At 38.1% G+C, this 26,792-nt stretch overlaps 1 protein-coding gene across 1 annotated transcript in view; it reads left to right on the forward strand.

Moving 5' to 3' along the window:
• The first annotated feature begins 1,779 nt into the window (after positions 1-1,779).
• The window catches only part of LOC103510877, a 30,726-nt gene continuing 5,713 nt past the window's right edge, over positions 1,780-26,792 (forward strand). The window contains exons 1-31 of the mRNA XM_026824817.1: positions 1,780-1,956; positions 2,587-2,781; positions 2,907-3,087; positions 3,411-3,480; positions 3,884-3,982; positions 4,202-4,314; positions 4,543-4,683; positions 5,128-5,426; positions 5,953-6,072; positions 6,664-6,827; positions 7,340-7,563; positions 8,097-8,163; positions 8,759-9,112; positions 9,713-9,888; positions 10,878-11,121; positions 11,574-11,927; positions 12,368-12,543; positions 13,293-13,492; positions 13,952-13,962; positions 15,986-16,209; positions 16,738-16,914; positions 17,251-17,433; positions 18,692-18,979; positions 19,519-19,682; positions 20,855-21,018; positions 21,532-21,602; positions 22,058-22,198; positions 22,698-22,964; positions 23,210-23,377; positions 23,807-23,969; positions 25,995-26,170. Of these exons, the coding sequence (XP_026680618.1) occupies positions 1,928-1,956; positions 2,587-2,781; positions 2,907-3,087; positions 3,411-3,480; positions 3,884-3,982; positions 4,202-4,314; positions 4,543-4,683; positions 5,128-5,426; positions 5,953-6,072; positions 6,664-6,827; positions 7,340-7,563; positions 8,097-8,163; positions 8,759-9,112; positions 9,713-9,888; positions 10,878-11,121; positions 11,574-11,927; positions 12,368-12,543; positions 13,293-13,492; positions 13,952-13,962; positions 15,986-16,209; positions 16,738-16,914; positions 17,251-17,433; positions 18,692-18,979; positions 19,519-19,682; positions 20,855-21,018; positions 21,532-21,602; positions 22,058-22,198; positions 22,698-22,964; positions 23,210-23,377; positions 23,807-23,969; positions 25,995-26,170 (5,403 nt within the window). The 5' untranslated portion in view covers positions 1,780-1,927. The remainder of the gene's footprint in view (positions 1,957-2,586; positions 2,782-2,906; positions 3,088-3,410; positions 3,481-3,883; positions 3,983-4,201; positions 4,315-4,542; positions 4,684-5,127; positions 5,427-5,952; positions 6,073-6,663; positions 6,828-7,339; positions 7,564-8,096; positions 8,164-8,758; positions 9,113-9,712; positions 9,889-10,877; positions 11,122-11,573; positions 11,928-12,367; positions 12,544-13,292; positions 13,493-13,951; positions 13,963-15,985; positions 16,210-16,737; positions 16,915-17,250; positions 17,434-18,691; positions 18,980-19,518; positions 19,683-20,854; positions 21,019-21,531; positions 21,603-22,057; positions 22,199-22,697; positions 22,965-23,209; positions 23,378-23,806; positions 23,970-25,994; positions 26,171-26,792) is intronic.

Consider the following 26,792-nt stretch of genomic DNA (forward strand, 5'->3'; position numbering starts at 1 on the left):
TTTTTATTATTATTATTATTATTATTATTATTATTATTATTATTATTATTATTATTATTATTATTATTATTATTATTATTATTTTAAGTGATCGTAAATGATTTAAGAATCGGAGAATCCACAAAAGAACGAGATAGGTTATTTGCATTATAAAATTACCTACTCTTTGGACCTAAGTAGGTATTTTATTACGCATCACATGAAGGTAATTTATTTATTCTAACAACTGACGCTATTACGGTGGGAGAAGGGGCAGTCAAAACATTTAAAAGACACCGGATTATGGTGATAATTCTATAAAACATTTTCCAAAGTGGTGAAACAAAAGCTGTGAGCAGCCTCCATCAAAACTTGAAAACTATTCCGAATGATGAATGAGTTCGGAAAACAAGAAATGATAACACTTCGTAAGTTTCGTCATCAAATTTTGTTTTAGATAAAATTTTCGAGTTTTCCGGAGTCGAGGTAAGTTTTGTAATATTTATGCTGGCAAGGGTGTCGATGGTAAGACAACATGTCTTCTGGCCAGCTGACACGGAAAACGAAACTTTTTATTGTCGAAGCTTTGCAACTTAAATTCAATATTAATACTTTCTCGAGATATATTTTTTGATATTAGTTTTGAAGTAAAGGGGCTTTCCTGTCTTGGGTAGGTTTGAAGGTAGAAATCTTCTCGTATTTTGCACACGGGTATTGTAATCGTTTTGTAAAGTACGAGTCTACCTCGAATAATTTGGCTATCAGAATATCAAATAAGAGTTCGGACATAGCTTCATCAATTTGGCCCAAGATCTAATCAGTAATCGTTTCTATTCTGACCCAAAGTCTAGTGGCCTACAGAGTTTGGTTCCTGTGCGATATCGAATATTGAGCGGTTCTTGAATCGGTTATCGAATTTGTTTTGTTTTGTTTTTATGTTTTTTTTTTTAGTGGCAGGGTTCTCCTGGAGGAGATCTTCCGTCCATTATAATTCCATATATCTATGGCCGTTGGCCAAGGGCATTTCGACAAGGTGAATAGCTCGCCATTCACAGTAAAGAGTAAATTCGAGACTAGTGCTGAATTCTAGCGGAATATTCCAGTACCATTTTCTAAATGCGATTACCAGCCATCATGATTTTGGTTCATTGATACGAGAGAGACGGCGATAGTGTGCGAGAGAGAAGAGAGGAAGGTCACGGTCAAAAATACTACAGAGGTTATTGACCTCACTGTACTATCCACAATAGATGTACGATTGTACTAGATTCTGAATATTGTGATCCAACGAGTTCCAGCAGATTTTGGCTCATTCTAAACTAGTTCTGAATTCTAGCGGAATTTTTTGAAAGTTTTTTAAAAGTTACCTACTCCGAATCATCCATCAAAAAGTTTTTGAAGGAAAGAAAAAAGTTTTTCCGTACGGTAATCCCTCGAATCACCGTACGGTATTTCACTCAGGGTGATCTGACAACACTGCTTTTGATCTTCTTTGTATTTCTTTCTCTTTGGATGTAAACGAACAACGAACACAAAAATATCAAAAAGTAAACACATTTGAATGAAGTCTACCGCCCTACCTTGAAAGAAATTAATTTTCATTCTTATTTCAATTTCATTTGTTAATTTAATTGATTAATTATGTGGATAAATGTCTGTAATGTCCTCTCTTTTGTTAGTTAATTAGGTACAAACAGTAAAATGGATCTGGCACAGGGGAGCGTGTTGAGGACGAGATTTTTGTGGGAATTTTGCTATAAATCCCACCATTAAAAAAAATACCCTGAGAGTCTACCGCCCTACCTTGAAAGAAATTAATTTTCATTCTTATTTCAATCTCATTTGTTAATTTAATTGATTAATTATGTGGATAAATGTCTGTAATGTCCTCTCTTTTGTTAGTTAATTAGGTACAAACAGTAAAATTCTGCTTCAACTCCATCTCATCATGTTGGCAAAAGATGCAACATTCCTGAGGTATGTAATGGGTGTAACTGCCCTGAACAAGAATTTCAAGCTATTGTGTATACTTTGGTATTTTCTACTTTTTGGTGTAATAGATTTGTGGATCTTAACAAAACTGGGAACTTTCTCATTTTATCATCAGTATTGCAAATAGGAGAAAAATACTAAGAAGAAACTATTCTGTCTACAAACTATAAGCAAACTATCAAACTTACTTAATTAAAGCTATACAAGGAAAATATTCCCTTGTACTTGGGGCTTGAAAGTGTTTGCCCTCTAAGCAAAAGTCTCCTTAAATTGATCTGAATGTAGTTTCAAGTTCTTTGAAAAATTATGCTAATTCATACCCTGGACAAAACTATTATAATTATGCAAAGTAATTACATAACAATTGGATGACTCATTCAGGCATTACCTTTGGTGAACATGGGAATGACTCAAGTTAGGTAGGTACAACCTAATTAAATCTGTGAAAAGTTGTTCAAAGTTATTCTCAACTCAAAACATTACAGTAATCTATTATTAATTTTCCAAATAATAATAATGCCTTGCCAACAGGGGACTTTGGAATGATTATTTGATAGTTAGGGGTTTATGGAACTATGTAGGTACTAATTTTACCATTGTAATTATCATTTTCAGATGGGGCATTTCAAGTCTATTCCTCTTTGTGTTGCTATTATGCCCAGTATTATCCCAAGACACACTCTCTTATGTGCAGCAGGACACAAATGGGGCCCCAAATTGGAGGGATCGGGAGAGAGATGACACATATTGGCAGAACAACAACCCCGCTATTAACTCCGTCTATGACAACAATGTTATTATTCATGAAGCGTAAGTCATTTATAACTCATTTTGTATCATAAATATTAAACTGTGATTTCTATTTTTAAATCTATTTAATTTACACTGCAGGTAAAATAATAAACTCTCATTTTCTTCCTTTTTATGTCTACCAGGTCTTATTTCATAGTGACCAGCAAGTTAGTGAGACCTGGTCAAATTTACAAGATCTCAGTTCGAATCTACTATGCCCGGCATCCTATTTACGTCCGAGCTTCCATTCAAAGAAATGGTGTGGAGATCTCATCCAACATGCAGCATGTCAAGGAGCATATTCCAGAGACTCTGATCATGAGAGTAAGTAGTATTTTTTAAAATAGATTGTTTTAATCTCTAGTGTACAAGTATAGACTTTGTTGTTGCTGTTACACTGTAAAAATTATTAACACAATTTAAAATGTACATAAGTAAATAATAAATTTATTATAATTTTGTTTAAAAGCAACATTAGATGAAACATATGCACATCAATGTAATCATGTCACCATGTAGATTTAAAATCTCAATAGAAACTTGCAAAACTTATTAATATAAACAAACATAAATTTTGATCATCCCCTCAGTACTTGATTGGTAGATCAATGTTTTAATCTTTTAATCACAATTATTCTTCATTTCAGATTCCTCCTACCAGTGTTCCTGGAGATTACAAATTGAGAGTGGAGGGTCTTTATGATGGAGTTCTTGGAGGTGTGGCTTTCCTCAATGAAACCTCCTTGATATTCTCTCAAAGATCTATGACAATTTTTATTCAGACAGACAAGCCAATTTACAAACAATCTGAAACAAGTAAGTATGAATTGAGTTGTGGATTGTTATTATCAAGTTCTGACTAGGTAGAAAAAATTAAATTTCCAATTTTAGTTTATCATAAATCCAATCCAAGCTAATATTTATGCCTTGAAAATATTTTTACAATTACCTAGTGTCCTGAGCCCAATGAAATTCCCAATCCTTCATTCACCTAGTACTTACTCGGCCATAATAACATTCAACGTTTTCCACTTTCCAGTCAAATTCAGAGCTATCCCAATCAATACAGACTTGAAAGCTTTTGATGGTGCTGTCGATGTTTACATGTTGGAACTTGGAGGTGTGGCTTTCCTCAATGAAACCTCCTTGATATTCTCTCAAAGATCTATGACAATTTTTATCCAGACAGACAAGCCAATTTACAAACAATCTGAAACAAGTAAGTATGAATTGAGTTGTGGATTGTTATAATCAAGTTCTGACTAGGTAGAAAAAATTAAATTTCCAATTTTAATTTATCATAAATCCAAAGCTAATATTTATGCCTTGAAAATATTTTTACAATTACCTAGTATCCTGAGCCCAATGAAATTCCCAATCCTTCATTCACCTAGTACTTTCTCAGTCATAATAACATTGAACTTTTTCCACTTTCCAGTCAAATTCAGAGCTATCCCAATCAATACAGACTTGAAAGCTTTTGATGGTGCTGTCGATGTTTACATGTTGGACCCCAAGAGATACATCATGAGGAGATGGCTTTCAAGACAAGTAAGCATATTCTTAATCTCAGATAGAATGCCTTTGGCAATAGCCCATTGATTATGCCTTTTTTATAATTTCTTCTTTAATCTCATTTATTAAAATCTTAAAAATAAATGAAACATTAAGTTATTTTAATTAGTGTTGTTGGTTGAATATATGTAGAATTTTTTGACGGAAATAATTATGATAAAACGAAAAAGGTATTGATAATATTTCTGACCCTCCTGATTTCAGTCCAATTTGGGTACAGTCAGTTTGAACTACCAGTTGTCGGATCAGCCAGTTTTTGGTGAATGGGTCATTCAAGTGGTGGCTCAGAATCAAGTGGAAGAGTTGAAGTTTTTGGTGCAGGAATACTACCAGACGAGATTCGAGGTAAGTGAAACAACCTGAGAATAGAATAACATTCTTCTTCTTTTTCTTCGCCTTTTCCCGTGTACAGACGAGGTCGGCGTTTTTCGTCAGCCTCTCAATCAGCCCCAACTAGGGTGATTGCTTTGGGCTGACATTTGGTTTTGGCTACAAATTTTACAAGTGGATGCCCTTCGCACTTAACCTTTGCTATTTCTTTAGCAAGGGAAATTTAGTCTGGTATACTCCCTGTAGTCCCCCAACCAGACTAATCTGGTCTACTCCCTGTTTAACGTCCCCCAGTCAAACAACTTTGACAATAGGATTATAATGATAATAATACATTAAAAAAAAACCTCATTTTTAACAAAGAAATTTAAAGTTCTTGGATGAGACTGGGATCTTTTCGAGAGTTGTTTGTATTGATCAATTCCTCACTTCAATTTCTAAATTTCAATCCCTCCTCAGGTCAATGTGACAATGTCCCCGTTCTTCTTCACTACTGACCGCTATCTGACGGGAGTGGTCATGGCTAACTACACCAGTGGCGGTCCAGTCGATGGAAATCTCACTCTGAGAGCGTCCATTCGACCAGTGGCGGTCACCAAGCTGAAAGATAACGCTAATGTGGCTAACGTACAGACTATTGAAAAGTATTTCAATTTCGACGAGTCCTACCCGTTCTGGTATCCGAGAGCCCAGTATGCAGACCATCAGATTCCTCACTTGAAATGGGTAAGCTTTCAGATGAGTCGAAACGAGCTAGAGTTTTTTTTTTTTTTTTTTTACTTTGGGACAGTCCCGAACATTTCAGTATTTCACTAGGTTTAGACTGTTGAGATTTTTAGTGACGGGGGTTTTACCCCCCAGCCTGAGTGGGATCGGGAAAAGCCACGCGATCGCCCAGATGGTCACCCATACGGATACAAACCACGGGCAACGTTGCTTAATTTCAGTGATCCATTCGTTTGATAGAAGTGAAGATAAATTGGAGCGCAAAACTGATCTTTTTATTTTCTTTTTCTTTTCCTAATGCCATAGCCAGGAATTCTTAGATGAAGGAAAAAGCATGACTGTAATGCAAAGTAAAATATAAAAAGTCTATCGCAAGATTTAAGCTCGATACGATAAGTCATATTTTCATTTTGGGAAAAAAAACCTAGATACCTACCTAGTTTAATTTAGTGTAATTTGAGATGAGAGCGAAATACGTCGTCCAATAAGTTAGGCCGTAGTTTCGGAGGTGTTTTAAAAACTGTGTTAAATAAATGTACCAATTCATTTCAATTCCAGGTTTGATGAGGAATCTAATGGAACATTCGCTCACCAGTGGCTATCCCGTGATGGAGATCCAGATGATATTGTGTACTTCCCTTCTTCTACCTATGGTATTGACGCTAACAGGACTTTTGAGTAAGTATATTACACCGACCGTAGGTATTTAAATAGGGGGGGGGGGAATTAGGAAAAAGAAGATAATTATTATCTTACGCCGAGCCGGAGGCGTTCTCTACTACCTAACTCGTAGAACTCTATTTTGTGCTCAGATTCTCAAATAAATGTGAATAAAAATCCAAGCACTGGCATTAGTCGAATCCGCGCATTCTTGACCACTACAACTTCGAGGGATTTTTCTCGGTTCTTTAATGATTTGACCTTAACATAGGTAGTAGATAATACTTCTACTCCTGCTGCGATAGAGTCAACATCTATCTTGGTCTGAAGATGATGTCCTGAGTGACATCGAAAGCTCACCAATTTAAAACATCTTAATCGAAATTGTCTTGATAAGAATAATTTATTTATTTTTATCTGATTTTAATAGGTAGTAGAGTTCACCTCTGAAGTAAATTATTATTTGAGTAGTTTTACTGTATGACTTTTCGATACAACATAACAAAGAACTTTCGGGCTCATTTCCCTCAGAGTCTGCTTTTTTCGACTTGTCCTTAGATTTATATCTCAGGTTCACAACTAATAAAATCATGATTATTTCCCCCACAGGTACGTAGGTCTTCCAGTATTCACGGACATTATCATTCCCCGCCGTCCTGATGTGTGTAATTCATCCCTTGGGTTTGGAGAATGTCTGAACGGTAAATGCTACCGTCTCGAACTCAGATGTAATGGACGTTTCGATTGTGAAGATGGAGCCGATGAAGCCAACTGTAAGTGAAGATATTGTTTGTATTTTATTACCTATCGGACCTAATTTTGATTCTACCAAGGGGATATGAATTTACACTTCAACACCCTGGCTGCCAAAGCACATTCTAATGGTGTTCACCCACAAACCACCATGTATGGAAACATCTCCTTTAACATGAGAGACAGACTCTTTAATTATTTATTTATTTTTTCATCAAAAAATAGCAAAATTTCACTCAGAGGTCCTCTTTCAGTTAACAATTAATTGAAAATACATAAGCGGCCCATGGCACCAAGTGTCGTCGTCCTATTACGCCCAAAGAGGAAAAAATCAAGGAATATTATCTCTGTGCGAATAATAAAATAGGTCTATTGTTTACTCATAAATCTCATTATAGAGGCGCTCGTGCTTCGCCATGGAAAATTGATTATAAATCGAGATCAGTTTAGATTTCGGAAAAATCCTCTCATGGTTGAATTCTTTAACATCAGTATGACAAGCAGGTAAAACTAAGTTGAAATCTATCCACAGGTCCTCATTTGAACGTCACCGAGTTAACTCAATTCAGAATGAACCGGTTTAACATTATTCAGCGGCATTACGACCGGGTTTGGCTGTGGAAAGACATCAACATTGGACCTCATGGTCGCTTCATATTCGAGTTGCCTGTGCCAGAAGGTCCTGCCCATTGGATGGTATCTGCCTTCTCCGTCAGCGCTAACAAGGGATTCGGTATGCTGCAGAAACCGATTGAGGTTAGTAAAAGGGGAAATTATTATTTATTTAAAACATAAAATGAAAAAAAAAATCACCTCCTTTTTTTATTTCAGGGAGGGTATAGCTATTAAGTATCTGCTACACTGGACTTAACGAGTCTGAGTCGTAGCATGCCCATCCCGTAGTATGTCTCCTATCAGATGGGCTAAAAGAGACACCATACTACCTATTTATGTGCTGGGTTAACAAGAGAATGTCAGAAAGTAACCTATTGAAATAATTATTAATTATTTGCCATCGAAATACGCGTGCTTCCAGTGTCTTATTCCACGATTGTATGTATTGATGAAAGTCACTAGTATAGGGCACCCTACCTTATGTACATTATTATTACAGGTTTTACACTTGAAACTTTCATTTTTCCATACTTCCGTGGAACAGGGTCCTGATTCCTTGTTTTTCTTTACATTCTTTGGAATGTTTTCCAGTCTCATTCGGGCAGGATAAACAAGGTTTATTCTGTTCTATTCTTTGTATAAATATTTTATGCTCCCCCTTTTCTTCTTTCCAGTATGTGGGCGTCCTGCCATTCTTCATCAATGTGGAGATGCCCACTACTAGTCACCAGGGAGAACAAGGCTGATAGAAATACATGTGAGAGAGGTAGATTTTTTTTATTTAGGTACTATGACAATTCATTCACAAGCACATGAAACCTAGAGCTGAATCCTCCTGGTCTAAAACTTCAGCTGAATAGCTGAAGTTTGTGTCGAGGACATCCCTTAAATGTTAGGTTTCGTTTTGGATGTGCTCAGACTGCTCAGAGTTTTATTTTTAATAAGCATTGTTCTCTAAACCTCTTCTCATAAGGCTCTATAAAATTGAGATCTTCTCAGTCTGTATTCTAAAACATCATACTTTTTTTGTGTATAACTTCGAAGATAAATTAACACCAAATTTGGATGTGTAGTGATTCAAATAGACTTTAGGAGTGGTGTATTTGTATTCGGTTGTTGGGGTGATCCACTTAAATAAGCTTAATTTTTAGGGCCATTAGAAACAAGTGTGTCAAAAAAGCACCTTCTGTCCTTTTGCTAGTGCTTTGGTTGTATCATTCTATGCTTTGGTTGTATCATTCTACGTTTTCATACATTTGAAAAATCTAGCAACATTATCAAGCAACTGTATTTGCTACAGAAAGCGTCTAAATCAATACTATAATATCATCCCCAGGTGGCCGACGAAGAAGTATCGAGATCCCCAACGTGAAGATGTCTTCAGAACATAACGGGGTGTACGAAATGAAAGTCGACCTCCGATCTCAACTAGGCCTTAACGAAGGCGACCAGAAGAACGCTAACGAAATCCTTAAGGACATTGAATCCATGAAGATAACCGCCTACTTTAAGGATATAGAGAACTCGCATGCTCAGGCAGAGTTGCTGCTGTTTTCACATTATTCGCCTAGTGATCATCAGATCAAGATTTCAACTTCGACTAGAAACGCTAAAGTGGGAGAGTTCATTATTTTCCACGTCCAAAGTAACTTCATGATGGAAACGTTCGATTATGTGCTCTTGTCTAAAGGTAAGCATTTATTTGCTTCTCTGTTACTTTTATTTATTTATTATTATTTCAATAGGGAAAAATTAAAATTTCAACTTCGACTAGAAATGCCAAAGTGGGAGAGTTCATTATTTTCCACGTCCAAAGTAACTTCATGATGGAAACTTTCGATTATGTGCTCTTGTCTAAAGGTAAGCATTTATTTGCTTCTCTGTTACTTTTATTTATTTATTATTATTTCAATAGGGAAAAATTAAAACAGATCGCCTATTGATTTTAATTTGTTTTACCAAGTGTTGTGTATACCCTTAATAGTTCTAACTTTTTAATATATTCTTATTATTTATTTTAATATTATGTATTATTTTACTTGATTTGTGGGTAATACTCGTATGTTGCTCCAATTTTATTCATGAATCGGGAAAAGAAGAAGATGATGCGTAAAAATTGAGTTACAGAAAAATACTTACGGAATTCATGAACTTTGTTTTACTGGTCAAGAAGTTTTAATAAACCTGAAAAACTCTTAAAATGTACTAATTTCTCTACAGGTTATGTTAACCTAAAAGGGATACAACTATTCTATGTTGCATTATTCCCCCTTCCTTTTCAATATTCCAGGCATAATTCTGCTCGCGGGCCAGGAAAACATGCAAAGCACCATTCGATCATTTGCCGTGTCCCTGTCAGCAGAAATGGCGCCTTCAGCCACCATTGTCGTGTATAACGTAGGCAGAAATGGGGATGTCATTGCTGACAGTCTGACGTTCCCTGTCAATGGGATCTCGCGAAACAACGTAAGTAATAGTACTTATTTATACTGCTCGCATAGGACTGAAAATTCCCTTTACTCCAGCAGTAGGCTACTACTATTACAGTGGTCATACTTTGAAATTATATTGAGGACAAAATTACATACCTTGGCTGAGATTGAACCCACGCCCTCCTGTTTACCAGGCGAGCGTCTTGACCACTACACCACCGAGGCAGTAAGTATAACCTTGGTGGTGTAGTGGTCAAAGCGCTCGCCTTGAAAATGGAAGGGCGTGGATTCAATCCCAGCCAAGGCATATAATTTTATCCTCATTTATTTATCACTTTAAACGTCAGCTCCCATGGCGTAGTGGTCACTGCGCTCGCCTTGCACGCGGGAGACCCGGGTTCGATTCCCGGCGGGGTCAAGAAATTTGTATCATGCAAATGATTGATTCCGTGACTGGCCGTTACGGGGCCCACTCAGCCTCGTGAGGAAAATGAGTAGCTATGTAATATAAATGCGCATAGCGACCGGTGCCAGCATGGTAGGTAAACATTGGATTTTAGGATTATTGAGATATTGGAAAAATCCTACAATGCTGCAGTGAGCACCAAAGTTGTGACATAATAACACAAAAAAACTGCATTTACGGTAATTGGGAGCTGGATTATTGCGATATATGTATTTGGAAAAATCCTACAATGCTGCAGTGAGCACCAAAGTTGTGATATAGTAACACAAAGAAAAGACATTTATTTATTTATCACTTTAACCACACAATTATGTAGTTCTGAGGGTTAAGTTGTGTCCATACTTAGTCGACCTGCCGTCGGTCGCTCGACAGCATAGATTCACCTTATCGATTGACGGCCGTTCGACTATGTGTGGACATACCTTTAGGGTTAGACTGTAGAGAATGCCTCCTGCGTTAACCTATTTTACCTTTGGTTACTTTTTCCACTCAAGAGTCGATTATCATTATTATTGAAAATTTTATCTATCACTTTTTTTTTTTTTTTTTTTTTTTTTTTTATGAAAATCACCGCCACCGTAGGCGATCGCTATCTGGACGAAATCATCGATGGCTATTCGACAGCGAGGTTTTACAACTCGTCTGTCCGGTTGTCCTTCTTTGGTGGGTCACCGCAGGTGTTCAAACCTACCATGCCGTTCAACACGTATTTGGCAGTGTCGTTTTATGATGAATCTTCGTTGGACTTCAAGAGAGTGTCGCAGGGAGAGATGAAAATCAGCGGAGATATTTTAATGCAAGGTAAGCATGATAGTTCTACTGATAGAAATACGTCCCTTAAATATTAGATTTTGATTTGAATGTGCTCAAACTTCTCAGGGTTACTTGTCTTACGGATAGGGATCTACAACATAAAGAACTTCTCAGTCTGTATTCTAAAACATGTTTATTTTATTTTTTCTTGTCTGGTGTATAGCTTCGAAGATAAATTAACACCAAATTTGGATGTGTAGTGATTCAAATAGACTCTAGGAGTGGTGTATTTGTATTCGGTTGTTGAGGTGATCCACTTAATATAGGCTTAATTTTAGGGTCATTAAAAACAGGTGTGCCAAAAGAAAAAAAAAACACCTTCTGTGCTATTGCTAGTAGAGTAGTAGAGCATACATTTTGAAAAATCTAGCAACATTATCAAGAACTTCTTTTGCTACAGAAAAAGTCTAAATAAATTACTAAAACTATTTCATCCCCAGGTGGCCGACGAAGAAGTATCGAGATCCCCAACGTGAAAATGTCTGCAGAACATAACGGGGTGTACGAAATGAAGGTCGACCTCCGATCTCAACTAGGCCTTAACGAAGGCGACCAGAAGAACGCTAACGAAATCCTTAAGGACATTGAATCCATGAAGATAACCGCCTACTTTAAGGATATAGAGAACTCGCATGCTCAGGCAGAGTTGCTGCTGTTTTCACATTATTCGCCTAGTGATCATCAGATCAAGATTTCAACTTCGACTAGAAACGCTAAAGTGGGAGAGTTCATTATTTTCCACGTCCAAAGTAACTTCATGATGGAAACGTTCGATTATGTGCTCTTGTCTAAAGGTAAGCATTTATTTGCTTCTCTGTTACTTTTATTTATTTATTATTATTTCAATAGGGAAAAACTGAAAACAGATCGCCTATTGATTTCCCCTATTGATTTTGATTTGTTTTACCAAGTGTTGTGTATACCCTTGAAAGTTCTAACTTTTTAATATATTCTTATTAATTATTTTAATATTATTATTTTACTTGATTTGTGGGTAATACTCGTATGTTGCTCCAATTTTATTCATGAATCGGGAAAAGAAGAAGATGATGCGTAAAAATTGAGTTACAGAAAAATACTTACGGAATTCATGAACTTTGTTTTACTGGTCAAGAAGTTTTAATAAACCTGAAAAACTCTTAAAATGTACTAATTTCTCTACAGGTTATGTTAACCTAAAAGGGATACAACTATTCTATGTTGCATTATTCCCCCTTCCTTTTCAATATTCCAGGCATAATTCTGCTCGCGGGCCAGGAAAACATGCAAAGCACCATTCGATCATTTGCCGTGTCCCTGTCAGCAGAAATGGCGCCTTCAGCCACCATTGTCGTGTATAACGTAGGCAGAAATGGGGATGTCATTGCTGACAGTCTGACGTTCCCTGTCAATGGGATCTCGCGAAACAACGTAAGTAATAGTACTTATTTATACTGCTCGCATAGGACTGAAAATTCCCTTTACTCCAGCAGTAGGCTACTACTATTACAGTGGTCATACTTTGAAATTATATTGAGGACAAAATTACATACCTTGGCTGAGATTGAACCCACGCCCTCCTGTTTACCAGGCGAGCGTCTTGACCACTACACCACCGAGGCAGTAAGTATAACCTTGGTGGTGTAGTGGTCAAAGCGCTCGCCTTGAAAATGGAAGGGCGTGGATTCAATCCCAGCCAAGGCATATAATTTTATCCTCATTTATTTATCACTTTAAACGTCAGCTCCCATGGCGTAGTGGTCACTGCGCTCGCCTTGCACGCGGGAGACCCGGGTTCGATTCCCGGCGGGGTCAAGAAATTTGTATCATGCAAATGATTGATTCCGTGACTGGCCGTTACGGGGCCCACTCAGCCTCGTGAGGAAAATGAGTAGCTATGTAATATAAATGCGCATAGCGACCGGTGCCAGCATGGTAGGTAAACATTGGATTTTAGGATTATTGAGATATTGGAAAAATCCTACAATGCTGCAGTGAGCACCAAAGTTGTGACATAATAACACAAAAAAACTGCATTTACCATAAGGTCGAAGGTATGGACACCCTTTTGTTATACCTATCTAAAAGCCCTCAACCTGTTTAACTTCATATATAGGAGTACTTTTTTTTTTTTTTTTTTTTTTTTAGCTAAATTTCCTTTCCTTTCCTTTGTTTCGCAGTTCACCGTGTTCATCAACAACAAGAAAGCTCGTACCGGGGAGAGAGTGGAGGTTGCTATCTACGGAGATCCGGGTGCCTATGTGGGATTATCGGGAGCGGATAGACCTTTCTATTCCCTGCAGGCTGGCAATGAACTCACCTACTCGCGAGTTCTTCAGAAGATGGACAGGTGGGTTCTTAGAAACTGTTGGTATAACTTGTTCTAAGCTCACACTAAATAAAGCACTACTGCTACTTACTAATTTTCTTCGAATCGTTTGAGGGACTTTTTTTTTCTCTTTCTTCTAAAAGTGGTTGGGTGGAAGAGCCGGTGCCTATGTGGGATTATCGGGAGCGGATAGACCTTTCTATTCCCTGCAGGCTGGCAATGAACTCACCTACTCTCGGGTTCTTCAGAAGATGGACAGGTGGGTTCTTAGAAACTGTTGGTGTAACTTGTCTTAAGCTCACACTAAATAAAGCACTACTGCTACTTACTAATTTTCCTCGAATCGTTTGAGGGACTTTTTTTTCTCTTTCTTCTAAAAGTGGTTGGGTGGAAGAGCTCCTCTAGGAGAACCCTGCCACTTAAAGCCGTAAAAAAAAGTCACTAAATAGGTATGTTGTTTACAAATGCAGGAGGTATTGATTTTAGATCATTCTTCCCCAAACATTTCAGTACTTCACTAGGTTTAGACTGTTGAGATTTTTAGTGACGGGGGGTTTTACCTAGAGATGCGAAATCCCAGTCCCAAGGTTGATTTAATTCATTACAATCAAGTCCGCCCTGGGAGTTGAATCTTTTAATTCAGTCCCAGTCTTTCCAGTCCCTGTGTAAAATCTCAACAAACCCAGTAGGTACATGGTACATGCTTGGGATTGTACACAGGGACTGGAAAGACTGGGATTGAAATCTAGAGTGATTGTATAGAAGCAGTCCTCGCATCTCAGCGTAACCAATCAGATCGCTCCATTTACCTAGTAGACATTCCCCCACTCGCCGCACGGTAGTGCGTCAGGCCAAGTTCCGGTAATGCATTTCTCTATCTATTTAAGTATTTACTATTTTTTAATGCTAAATGCTAGAAGTAAGTTCGATTCCGATTCACAATCAAGACAATTTTTTAACAACCGTTTTGTTTCTTCGTTATTATTCGTAAACGGAGATTGCCGAAAACTCCGAAAAGAATATAAACTTCTCATTCAATTCAATCGAATTCAAATCTTAGGATTGGGAGTTTTGGCGTTTTGGGACTGGGACTGGGTATTTTGAGTAGGGACTGTTTAAGTCATTCAGTCTTTGTGTGGGATTCAAGTCTTTTAATTCAGTCAGTCAGTCTTTACACATCTCTACAGTGAGGTCTGAGCTCTGAGAATAGAATGGCCCATGATCTTGCTCTTGATAGAGTTGTGTCAGAGAAACAAACAAAAATCTTCGTTTTTTTACTTTTTTCGTACAGGCAGTTTCGATAGTTTTGTGATTTAAACAAAAACTCCCGGTTTTTTGTCGATATATTTTTGTTCGCGTAAAAAAAAAAAAATAATAATAATAATAATAATAATCTCAGTTGATTTGGGTATAGTTTCATGAATATTTTCGTGCGCGCGAATGTAAAATACAAATTAATGTGTTGTTTTGTGTGTGCCAAATCTCCAATACACATTTTAGGTCGAAACCTCCATTGCCCGCCCGTTGTGTTGTGTGCGTTTTCTGAAATTTCGTACATCCGTGATGTAATAAGAGGGTTACTGGGTTATGTTTTTGTTATGCTTTTTATAATGCTTGAGTATATGGTTTCATGTTTTTCTATCAATGGAACATGGAAGGATGGCGCAATTTATTAATGGAGAAATCTTGTTTTCCGCGGGGTGAAATTTCAACATAAATAATAATAATAATAAGGGAAGCTGTGAAAGTGATTAACGCTATAAACATACTCTGTCTGAATTCTTTTTTTTTTTATTATTTGTATTTATTAAATGAAGCTCAGTGAAAACCTGGAAAAGTGAGGTATTAAATCTTTTACTCGAATACATTAGGTACAAAGTACAACACTACACTACAATATAATAAGACGTACGTACAACATAATGAAAGCATTAAAACCTTTAGTAGATTTGCACCTAACTAAACCAACGTCAACATTTACGGATTTATGTACCTACAAACTGAAATAAGACTTTTCAACTTTCGTTCCTCACAAGATTAAAATTCACGGGCAAATGAGTCCCAATAACTCAGACTCAGAAGGTGCCTTATACCTACCCACGAGAAGGTACAGCAAACAAATAAAATAGGTAGGTATACAGGTAGACACTAAAAGTCGGGCTGTGGGCTTAAAACAGGGAGGACACCAGCTTGAAATTCACTTCCTAAATAAAAAGCAAAGGTTGAGTAAAAACCAAATGTCATATCCTAAAACAATCACCCCAGGGCTGATTGAGAGGCTTACCAAAAGGGACCTACAAGCCTACAACAAACAGAGCAAATTAAAGCTAGCTACCTACCTACATACTTCTTCAAATCCCATTCATGCCAGAAATTTACGTTAAATTAAACTTGGGAAATGATATAATGAAAGCGCTCGTGCTTCGCCATGGAAAATTGATTATAAATCGAGATCAGTTTAGATTTCGGAAAAATCCTCTCATGGTTGAATTCTTTAACATCAGTATGACAAGCAGGTAAAACTAAGTTGAAATCTATCCACAGGTCCTCATTTGAACGTCACCGAGTTAACTCAATTCAGAATGAACCGGTTTAACATTATTCAGCGGCATTACGACCGGGTTTGGCTGTGGAAAGACATCAACATTGGACCTCATGGTCGCTTCATATTCGAGTTGCCTGTGCCAGAAGGTCCTGCCCATTGGATGGTATCTGCCTTCTCCGTCAGCGCTAACAAGGGATTCGGTATGCTGCAGAAACCGATTGAGGTTAGTAAAAGGGGAAATTATTATTTATTTAAAACATAAAATGAAAAAAAAAATCACCTCCTTTTTTTATTTCAGGGAGGGTATAGCTATTAAGTATCTGCTACACTGGACTTAACGAGTCTGAGTCGTAGCATGCCCATCCCGTAGTATGTCTCCTATCAGATGGGCTAAAAGAGACACCATACTACCTATTTATGTGCTGGGTTAACAAGAGAATGTCAGAAAGTAACCTATTGAAATAATTATTAATTATTTGCCATCGAAATACGCGTGCTTCCAGTGTCTTATTCCACGATTGTATGTATTGATGAAAGTCACTAGTATAGGGCACCTATGTACATTATTATTACAGGTTTTACACTTGAAACTTTCATTATTCTATACTTTCGTGGAACAGGGTCCTGATTCCTTGTTTTTCTTTACATTCTTTGGAATATATTTCCAGTCTCATTCGGGCAGGATAAACAAGGTTTATTCTATTCTATTCTTTGTATAAATATTTTATGTTCCCCCTTTTCTTCTTTCCAGTATGTGGGCGTCCTGCCATTCTTCATCAATGTGGAGATGCCCACTACTAGTCACCAGGGAGAACAAGTGGGCATTAGAGTGACGGTATTCAACTACATGTGTAACGATATTGAAGCTACGGTAGTCCTGCATTCGTCCGACCATTATAAGTTTGTCCATGTTGAGCAGAATGGAATCGTAAGTGAATCAGTCATTTCAGAAACCCTCTCTTTTTTCGAATTTGATATATTGATACTACATAAGGCCAGCCTTCACTATCAGGTAGACCTGATAGATCACCTGAGAGACTTATTATTGCTGGCACGGACTATCAGGTAGTCCTGATAGTGTATGGCCGGCCTAAGTCCTGATCAGTCATTTCAAAAATATCATAACTCAAATTATACTTTTGAAACATCATAATTCGACATTTTTTGTTGAATATAAAATTCAATACCTCGGCTAGGATTGATTCCAGCATCGTGACCACTACACCAAGGCAGGAACTAAACAAAATGTGTTTCTAATTTCCAGGTTCGTTCCTACAATCCCCGTACTTCATTTGGCGAGCATCAATTCTTCATCTATATCAACGCTCAAGATGCTACTGTGGTATTCTTGCCTATTGTGCCTGTACATTTGGGAGACATTGATGTTACCGTGACTGCCTCTTCGCTTATAGGCCGGGATACTGTGACCAGGAAATTACATATCATTGTAAGTTCTTGCACTGCTAGTTTTTTTTTTTTTTTTTTTTTTTTTTTTTTTTTTTTTTATCTTTCGGATTGCACTCAATTGGGATATTTGGGAAGTATTCTATCCTTTAAGTCATCGGAATCTAAGCGCAGTAAAGGAAAGTAAAAGTACTGGGATCGCTTAATAGAGAAGTCCAAGGTAAATGAACTTTGTCGAGCCTAAACCCTGTTGTCCCAGCTTGTCGTTTCGGCAAGAACAATCGTGTCCTTGTGCACTATGACTGGGAACACTCTCATTCTTTAAATCGACAATTGCATACGGACAGTTTTTGTCCGTTCGGAAAAAAAAATCATTCATTCATTCAATTTTTATGTATTGTTAATCACGATTACTATACAATTTCAAATAATGGGAACAATTTACAATGACGCAAATGACGAAACTTTCCACGGACATACTGGGAACGGGGCTGTTTATTCTGCTCAAGGATTAACCGTTCATTTTCTATTCTACTTTCAGGCGGATGGTTTACGGCTCATCATCGTCCCACCAGTCTGATTCTTCTGGATCGAAGTACCGGGCATACTGTTCCCGAATATCTGCACGCTCAATTTACCGCGGCCCAGATTACTTCGTACGATGTGATGTGTCTACGTGGTCTACGCGATCTCCAAGGCTTTGTAGCTCCGTAGGGTGGTGGACTGCTCCAGCTGGGACCATCTTCCCTACTATGCCAGTCAATGCGGACGGCTCTCTCCTGGATCTACCCATAGGTAAGAGGTTTTTTTTTTTTTGTTTTTTTTTTTTTTTTTTTTTTTCATCAGTCTCTCAATCAGCCCTAACTAGGGTGGTCGCTTTTGGGCTGACATTTGTTTTTTTTTGGGGGGGGGGGTTAACTGTGTAAGTATATAATTATCTCCTAAGGATTTTATGTTTGTTGTGGTTCGGAGTAATCATCTTCTTTCTTATTTTTCTTCGCCTTTTCTCGTGTAGAGACGGGGTCGGCGTTTTTCATCAGTCTCTCAGTCAGCCCTAACCAGGGTGGTCGCTTTTGGGCTGACATTTTTTTTTTTTTTTTTTTCTACAAAATTTTACGAGTGGATGTCCTTCGCACTCAACCTATGCTAGCTATTTCTTTAGCTAGGGAAATTCAGGCTGGTATACTCCCTGTTTAAAGTCCCCCAGCCAGACTAGGCTGGTCTACTCCCTGTCGTCCCCCAACCAGACAGAAACCTCTTTAAAATAATAAAAAAATAACCCAAATCTGTTCTATTCTCAGGATGCTGCTGAACCCACGATGTTCAGTTTCGCCGCCAACCTCTACACCACAATGTACATGCGGTTGATCAACCAGCGGAATCGAACCCAGGAAAAGGACTCCTTCTATTTCATGAACATCGGCTACCAGCGAATGTTATCCTTCATGAATCCGGATGGTTCCTTCTCCCTGTTTAGAAGCGACTGGAATCATTCGGCCCCCAGCGTGTGGCTAACTTCATTCTGTGTACGAGTTTTCCAGGAGGCCAGCTTCTACGAGTGGGAAAATTTCATCTATATTGACCCCAAGGTGAGTGGGGAACTTTCATTTCTGTTGGCCTGCAAAGGTGAAGCTTTCACAAGGGTAAAGGCGGAATTTTATTGATGGGAGTATTCTGATCCATTATTATTAATGACTATTCCTATAGAGATTAAGATTTATTCCGTGTCCTCTCAACCCAGACAACAGTCTTGGTTTAAACTTAATTTAATTTCAACTTATTTAAGCAATCTGATTGCTTTTGAACATAGGATTAAAATTTAGAGTCGGATTGTGGTCCCAGCCACAAACCCGACCAATATAATAACTTGTTACAATGTTACATTATACCTAATTACTGAGTAAAGTGATGCATTTTGACATTTAGCTACTGTGTAAGTACCAGTTTCTCTGGTCGATTTTGAAACCAAAAAAAAATGTCAGCATAAACCATTTGAAACCACGACAACATATACCCCCATTCTGGAGATATTTATATGCTGGGACTTGTGTCCTGATATTCAGGATCTATGGCACAAGTTCTAGCAGTATAAATCAGGTGATTCTAATTTTAATTATTCGATTCTCAGGTAATCACACAAGCAGTCTCCTGGGTCCTGGATCACCAAACTCCAGACGGCAGCTTCTACGAGACCACATGGTTGGTGGACAGGAAAGTGAACAGCTCTCTCAATTGGCCTAACGATGATGTCAAGTTTAGAAACATTTCACTCACGGCGCATGTTCTCATTACGTTGATCTTAAATAATAATAATAATAATAATAATAATAATAATAATAATAATAATAATAATAATAATAATAATAATAATAATATATAGCAGCCTCCGTGGTCGAGTGGGTATCACACAAGGCTTGCCCACCGGAGATCCCGGGTTCGAATCCCGACAGGGTCCAAGTTTTTTCGGTTCGTTGCGTTGTTTGGATTTCGAGGTGCTCTCAATCCCGTGAAGAATATTGAGTAGCTGCTTAAATCGAGTAGTGACCAGTGACAGCATTACAACTGTGAAAATACTGATAATTTAATAAAGGTGAAATGCAATTGACGTTCGCGGGCCTCTCGCCACGCTTGATTGGCATAAGATTTTCAAAAATTACAATTGTGTTTTTCTTTACAGAACAATACCATGAGATTCTAAAGACAACTACAGGCTGGCTATTCTGTGAAGCAGGTGATAACTTCGAATGGGTCCATAAGAATAACATCAACAACAAAATACTTGGGTAAGACAATAAGTCTTTTTTACTTTCTATTTTCCATCAATTCAATTCAAGATTAGTAGAACTCTATTTTGTGCTCAGATTCTCAAATAAATGTGAATAAAAATCCAAGCACTGGCATTAGTCGAATCCGCGCATTCTTGACCACTACAACTTCGAGGGATTTTTCTCGGTTCTTTAATGATTTGACCTTAACATAGGTAGTAGATAATACTTCTACTCCTGCTGCGATAGAGTCAACATCTATCTTGGTCTGAAGATGATGTCCTGAGTGACATCGAAAGCTCACCAATTTAAAACATCTTAATCGACATTGTCTTGATAAGAATAATTTATTTATTTTTATCTGATTTTAATAGGTAGTAGAGTTCACCTCTGAAGTAAATTATTATTTGAGTAGTTTTACTGTATGACTTTTCGATACAACATAACAAAGAACTTTCGGGCTCATTTCCCTCAGAGTCTGCTTTTTTTGACTTGTCCTTAGATTTATATCTCAGGTTCACAACTAATAAAATCATGATTATTACGCCCACAGGTACGTAGGTCTTCTAGTATTCACGGACATTATCATTCCCCGCCGTCCTGATGTGTGTAATTCATCCCTTGGGTTTGGAGACGACTTGTCCTTAGATTTATATCTCAGGTTCACAACTAATAAAATCATGATTATTTCCCCCACAGGTACGTAGGTCTTCTAGTATTCACGGACATTATCATTCCCCGCCGTCCTGATGTGTGTAATTCATCCCTTGGGTTTGGAGAATGTCTGAACGGTAAATGCTACCGTCTCGAACTCAGATGTAATGGACGTTTCGATTGTGAAGATGGAGCCGATGAAGCCAACTGTAAGTGAAGATAATTGTTTGTATTTTATTACCTATCGGACCTAATTTTGATTCTACCAAGGGGATATGAATTCACACTTCAACACCCTGGCTGCCAAAGCACATTCTGATGGTGTTCACCCACAAACCACCATGTATGAAAACATCTCCTTTAACATGAGAGACAGATTCTTTAATTATTTATTTATTTTTTCATCAAAAAAATAGCAAAATTTCACTCAGAGGTCCTCTTTAAATTAACAATAAATTGAAAATACATGAGCGGCCCATGGCAGCAAGTGTCGTCGTCCTATTGCGCCCAAAGAGGAAAAAATCAAGGAATATTATCTCTGTGCGAATAATAAAATAGGTCTATTGTTTACTCATAAATCTCATTATAGAGACGCTCGTGCTTCGCCATGGAAAATTGATATAAATCGAGATCAGTTTAGATTTCGGAAAAATCCTCTCATGGTTGAATTCTTTAACATCAGTATGACAAGCAGGTAGGACTAAGTTGAAATCTATCCACAGGTCCTCATTTGAACGTCACCGAGTTAACTCAATTCAGAATGAACCGGTTTAACATTATTCAGCGGTTGTTTGTATTTTATTACCTATCGGACCTAATTTTGATTCTACCAAGGGGATATGAATTTACACTTCAACACCCTGGCTGCCAAAGCACATTCTAATGGTGTTCACCCACAAACCACCATGTATGGAAACATCTCCTTTAACATGAGAGACAGACTCTTTAATTATTTATTTATTTTTTCATCAAAAAATAGCAAAATTTCACTCAGAGGTCCTCTTTCAGTTAACAATTAATTGAAAATACATAAGCGGCCCATGGCACCAAGTGTCGTCGTCCTATTACGCCCAAAGAGGAAAAAATCAAGGAATATTATCTCTGTGCGAATAATAAAATAGGTCTATTGTTTACTCATAAATCTCATTATAGAGGAATTTTGTTGGTTGAATATAGAATTTTTTGACGGAAATAATTATGATAAAACGAAAAAGGTATTGATAATAAATCTGACCCTCCTGATTTCAGTCCAATTTGGGTACAGTCAGTTTGAACTACCAGCTGTCGGACCAGCCAGTGTTTGGTGAATGGGTCATTCAAGTGGTGGCTCAGAATCAAGTGGAAGAGTTGAAGTTTTTGGTGCAGGAATACTACCAGACGAGATTCGAGGTAAGTGAAACAACCTGAGAATAGAATAACATTCTTCTTCTTTTTCTTCGCCTTTTCCCGTGTACAGACGAGGTCGGCGTTTTTCGTCGAATAGGATAGCATTAAATCTGTTTTAAATTGCTCGGATGAGACTCAAAAGTATCTTTATCATTTGATTGGTAAATGTTATACATAGGTATAGTTAATTAACTTTGACATTGGGACTATGATATTTATAATGATGATAATAAATTAGGAAAACCTTATGATAAATATTCAGAGGCCACGACAATGAAAAAGAAAGCTCCTTTTTGTGTTTAACCTAACCCTATAATTAAATAACACTGCTCACTGCTCATTTGTGACAGCTTCTTTTTGTAGCAATTTTCTATTGACGTGACTTCTGAACAAGTACCAACCTTATTTTTTTAACAAATAACTTTGAATGCTTGGATGAGATAGGGATCTTTTCGAGATCTTTTCCTCCCTGCAATTCCTAAATTTCATTCTCTTCCCTCAGGTCAATGTGACAATGTCCCCGTTCTTCTTCACTACTGACCGCTATCTGACGGGAGTGGTCATGGCTAACTACACCAGTGGCGGTCCAGTCGATGGAAATCTCACTCTGAGGGCGTCCATTCGACCAGTGGCGGTCACCAAGCTGAAAGATAACGCTAATGTGGCTAACGTGCAAACCATAGAGAAGTATTTCAATTTTGACGAGTCCTACCCGTTCTGGTATCCGAGAGCCCAGTATGCAGACCATCAGATTCCTCACTTGAAATGGGTAAGCTTTCAGATGAGTCGAAACGAGCTAGAGTTTTTTTTTTACTTTGGGACAGTTTACAAATTTTGGTTGGTACATAATAAGGAAGATGTTACCAAAAAAAAAAAAATCTCCATAGAGAAAGAAGAAATATAAACTTAATTTCATTCACCCACAAAAACGTAGGTACTTACTTTTTCATTTGGATTTGAGAATAGACCTTGTTTATCCTACTTGAATGGGACTAAAAAGTCTCTTCATCCCAGCAGTCTGACAAGGTCTTGTGTATTTTATGGGTTCAAACACTACAATTTTCTTACGCTAATGTGGCTAACGTGCAAACCATAGAGAAGTATTTCAATTTTGACGAGTCCTACCCGTTCTGGTATCCGAGAGCCCAGTATGCAGACCATCAGATTCCGCACTTGAAATGGGTAAGCTTTCAGATGAGTCGAAACGACCTAGAGTTTTTTTTTTACTTTGGGACAGTTTACAAATTTTGGTTGGTACATAATAAGGAAGATGTTACAAAAAAAATCTCCATAGAGAAAGAAGAAATATAAGCTTAATTTCATTCACCCACAAAAACGTAGGTACTTACTTTAACGTTCATTTGGATTTGAGAATAGACTTTGTTTATTCTACTTGAATGGGACTAAAAAGTCTCTTCATCCCAGCAGTCTGACAAGGTCTTGTGTATTTTATGGGTTCAAACACTACAATTTTCTTGATTCCAATTTTATCACTAAAATTTCTTATGGAGATGTTTTACAGAACAGAAATTGCCTACATAAATTCATTACTTACTTTAGTAAATTCTATCCCCCCCTTCTAATTTTACTCTTATCCTTTCTCAATTTCAGTTCCACGGAGTTTACCGATTCAAATACGACATGTCCGAGTTAGAAAAGTACGTTCCCTCTCTTGAGAACATGGAAGTGAAAATCACGGCCACCGTAGGCGATCGCTATCTGGACGAAATCATCGATGGCTATTCGACAGCGAGGTTTTATAACTCTTCGGTCCGCTTGTCCTTCTTTGGTGGGTCACCGCAGGTGTTCAAACCTACCATGCCGTTCAACACGTATTTGGCAGTGTCGTTTTATGATGAATCTTAACAAGAACTTGAACAATATCTCACCAGGGGCGTAGTAGTCGTACACTCGGATGGGCAAATATCTCGACATGTTAGCCACTGGGAACCACCGCTCTATGGTGAAATTAATACACGTTTCCGTATCATCCAGGTAGTCGAAATAGAACAGGACCTTCTGTTCTTGGAACCGGGCGCGCTGTAGATTGGGAACGTTTCGGGTGCGGATATAAGCGTCCAGTTTTTGCTGTTGAATAATGTAACCCGTGGGGATGGCAACATCAAGCACTGCCATACCGGAACGAGCGGACTCGTTCTGGTAAATCCATCTGGAAACAGGAGGAATAATGTGTGAACATGGTAAATAATAACAGCTATGGGAGTACTAACATAAAGAACAATAAAAAATAATTTAAAATATGTGTGAAAATCCATCTGGATAGGGAAAAATTATTCCGGGTAAATCATTAACAGGTGTCACACCCCAAACGCTAGGTCAAAATCTAGTCTTATTCTATTAATCCTGAGATTGGTTTATAGTCCTCCACTCTATTCTGTTCAATGACTTTTCCTTCATTTGTTCAATGATTGAAATCTAACTAAAGTAATCGCATTTTGCCCTGCTTTTTCCATCGGGTAAAGAGTAAAAGAGACAATAAAATAATAAGAGTCCTTACCTTTGACAAGAGTGATAGGTGATATGAGACTGATTCCTGCCGTGGAAGTTAGCTCTCGTGTTCAGGGCAAAGGCAGGTACAGGAGGTTGAGTCTGGAACTTGGCAATGTCCACATTATAATCCACCGACATCTGCAGGATGGCATACCCAGCGCCCGAGGCCTGTACCTTCACTGTACCCCATGCCTGGGGGATCTCTATGCGTTGGAGCTGCGCTAGGTTGTTGTTCTTAACGTGGAGGTATTTGACTTGGCCTGGTAGCGCGGTGGCTTCTATGGACACGGTAAGGTAGGAGACATCTCGGAGGCGATGCCTGTTTGTGTATTCTATAAGCGCTTTCATAGCCATGGCAGTGTCCTGAGTAGACGCCCAACCTCCGTCTGTTAATCTCTGCGAGTTCAACCACTTGACAATAGGATCGGTCAGTAGCTCCTGTCTGGACACATAGACTAGCAATGCGTACGCTGTGGTCTCAATGTTGATAGCGTCGTATTTGTACGGTAACCGGGGGAGAAGGAAGGGCTTCTGATTCTCAATTTTCGAAGGCGGCGCGGGGACAGGCTCTTTACCCCAGTAAGTTAGACCTCCCTCACTCCTCGCGTGTTGGGTGAGGATACCAAATGCGGCCTCGGCAATAGTAGCCTTACTCAGTCGGAGGGCGTAGGCTACAATGGCCACTTCGTAGGGATCACCGAAATCTTTCAACAGACGAAGATTACGCTCTAACCATTTGATTGCTTTGCTTTGCGCTAGAGAGACACGAGCTCCAAGACCCTGGAAACATATAGGAAGTGAATTAAATAATAAATCTGAAGGCAACAATAGAATGTTCCTACGAGTAGTATTGAAATCGGCATTCTGGGAATCCTGAACAACTAGTTAACTAACCTTTTCAAGGGAAAAACTGAAAACAGATCGCCTATTGATTTCCCCTATTGATTTTGATTTGTTTTACCAAGTGTTGTGTATACCCTTGAAAGTTCTAACTTTTTAATATATTCTTATTAATTATTTTAATATTATTATTTTACTTGATTTGTGGGTAATACTCGTATGTTGCTCCAATTTTATTCATGAATCGGGAAAAGAAGAAGATGATGCGTAAAAATTGAGTTACAGAAAAATACTTACGGAATTCATGAACTTTGTTTTACTGGTCAAGAAGTTTTAATAAACCTGAAAAACTCTTAAAATGTACTAATTTCTCTACAGGTTATGTTAACCTAAAAGGGATACAACTATTCTATGTTGCATTATTCCCCCTTCCTTTTCAATATTCCAGGCATAATTCTGCTCGCGGGCCAGGAAAACATGCAAAGCACCATTCGATCATTTGCCGTGTCCCTGTCAGCAGAAATGGCGCCTTCAGCCACCATTGTCGTGTATAACGTAGGCAGAAATGGGGATGTCATTGCTGACAGTCTGACGTTCCCTGTCAATGGGATCTCGCGAAACAACGTAAGTAATAGTACTTATTTATACTGCTCGCATAGGACTGAAAATTCCCTTTACTCCAGCAGTAGGCTACTACTATTACAGTGGTCATACTTTGAAATTATATTGAGGACAAAATTACATACCTTGGCTGAGATTGAACCCACGCCCTCCTGTTTACCAGGCGAGCGTCTTGACCACTACACCACCGAGGCAGTAAGTATAACCTTGGTGGTGTAGTGGTCAAAGAGCTCGCCTTGAAAATGGAAGGGCGTGGAATCGTGGATTCAATCCCAGCCAAGGCATATAATTTTATCCTCATTTATTTATCACTTTAAACGTCAGCTCCCATGGCGTAGTGGTCACTGCGCTCGCCTTGCACGCGGGAGACCCGGGTTCGATTCCCGGCGGGGTCAAGAAATCACTATAAGTTCGTTCATGTTGAGCAGAATGGAATTGTAAGTGTTAAATTATTATTTAAATTATTATTAGTGTTAGCACGGTGGACTCTGGAGGTTGGTGGTTCGAGTCCATATCAAGTCATAAAATTTAGCAGGGAACGACATTTGTGACATAAATGCTTGTCACAAATGGAATCCTTACTGACCTGTTAAATTCTTGTTAGTGTTAGAACGGTGGACTCGGG

The sequence above is a fragment of the Diaphorina citri genome, unplaced genomic scaffold (assembly GCF_000475195.1).
Source record: "Diaphorina citri unplaced genomic scaffold, Diaci psyllid genome assembly version 1.1 scaffold653, whole genome shotgun sequence".
Classification (NCBI taxonomy): domain Eukaryota; kingdom Metazoa; phylum Arthropoda; class Insecta; order Hemiptera; family Psyllidae; genus Diaphorina; species Diaphorina citri.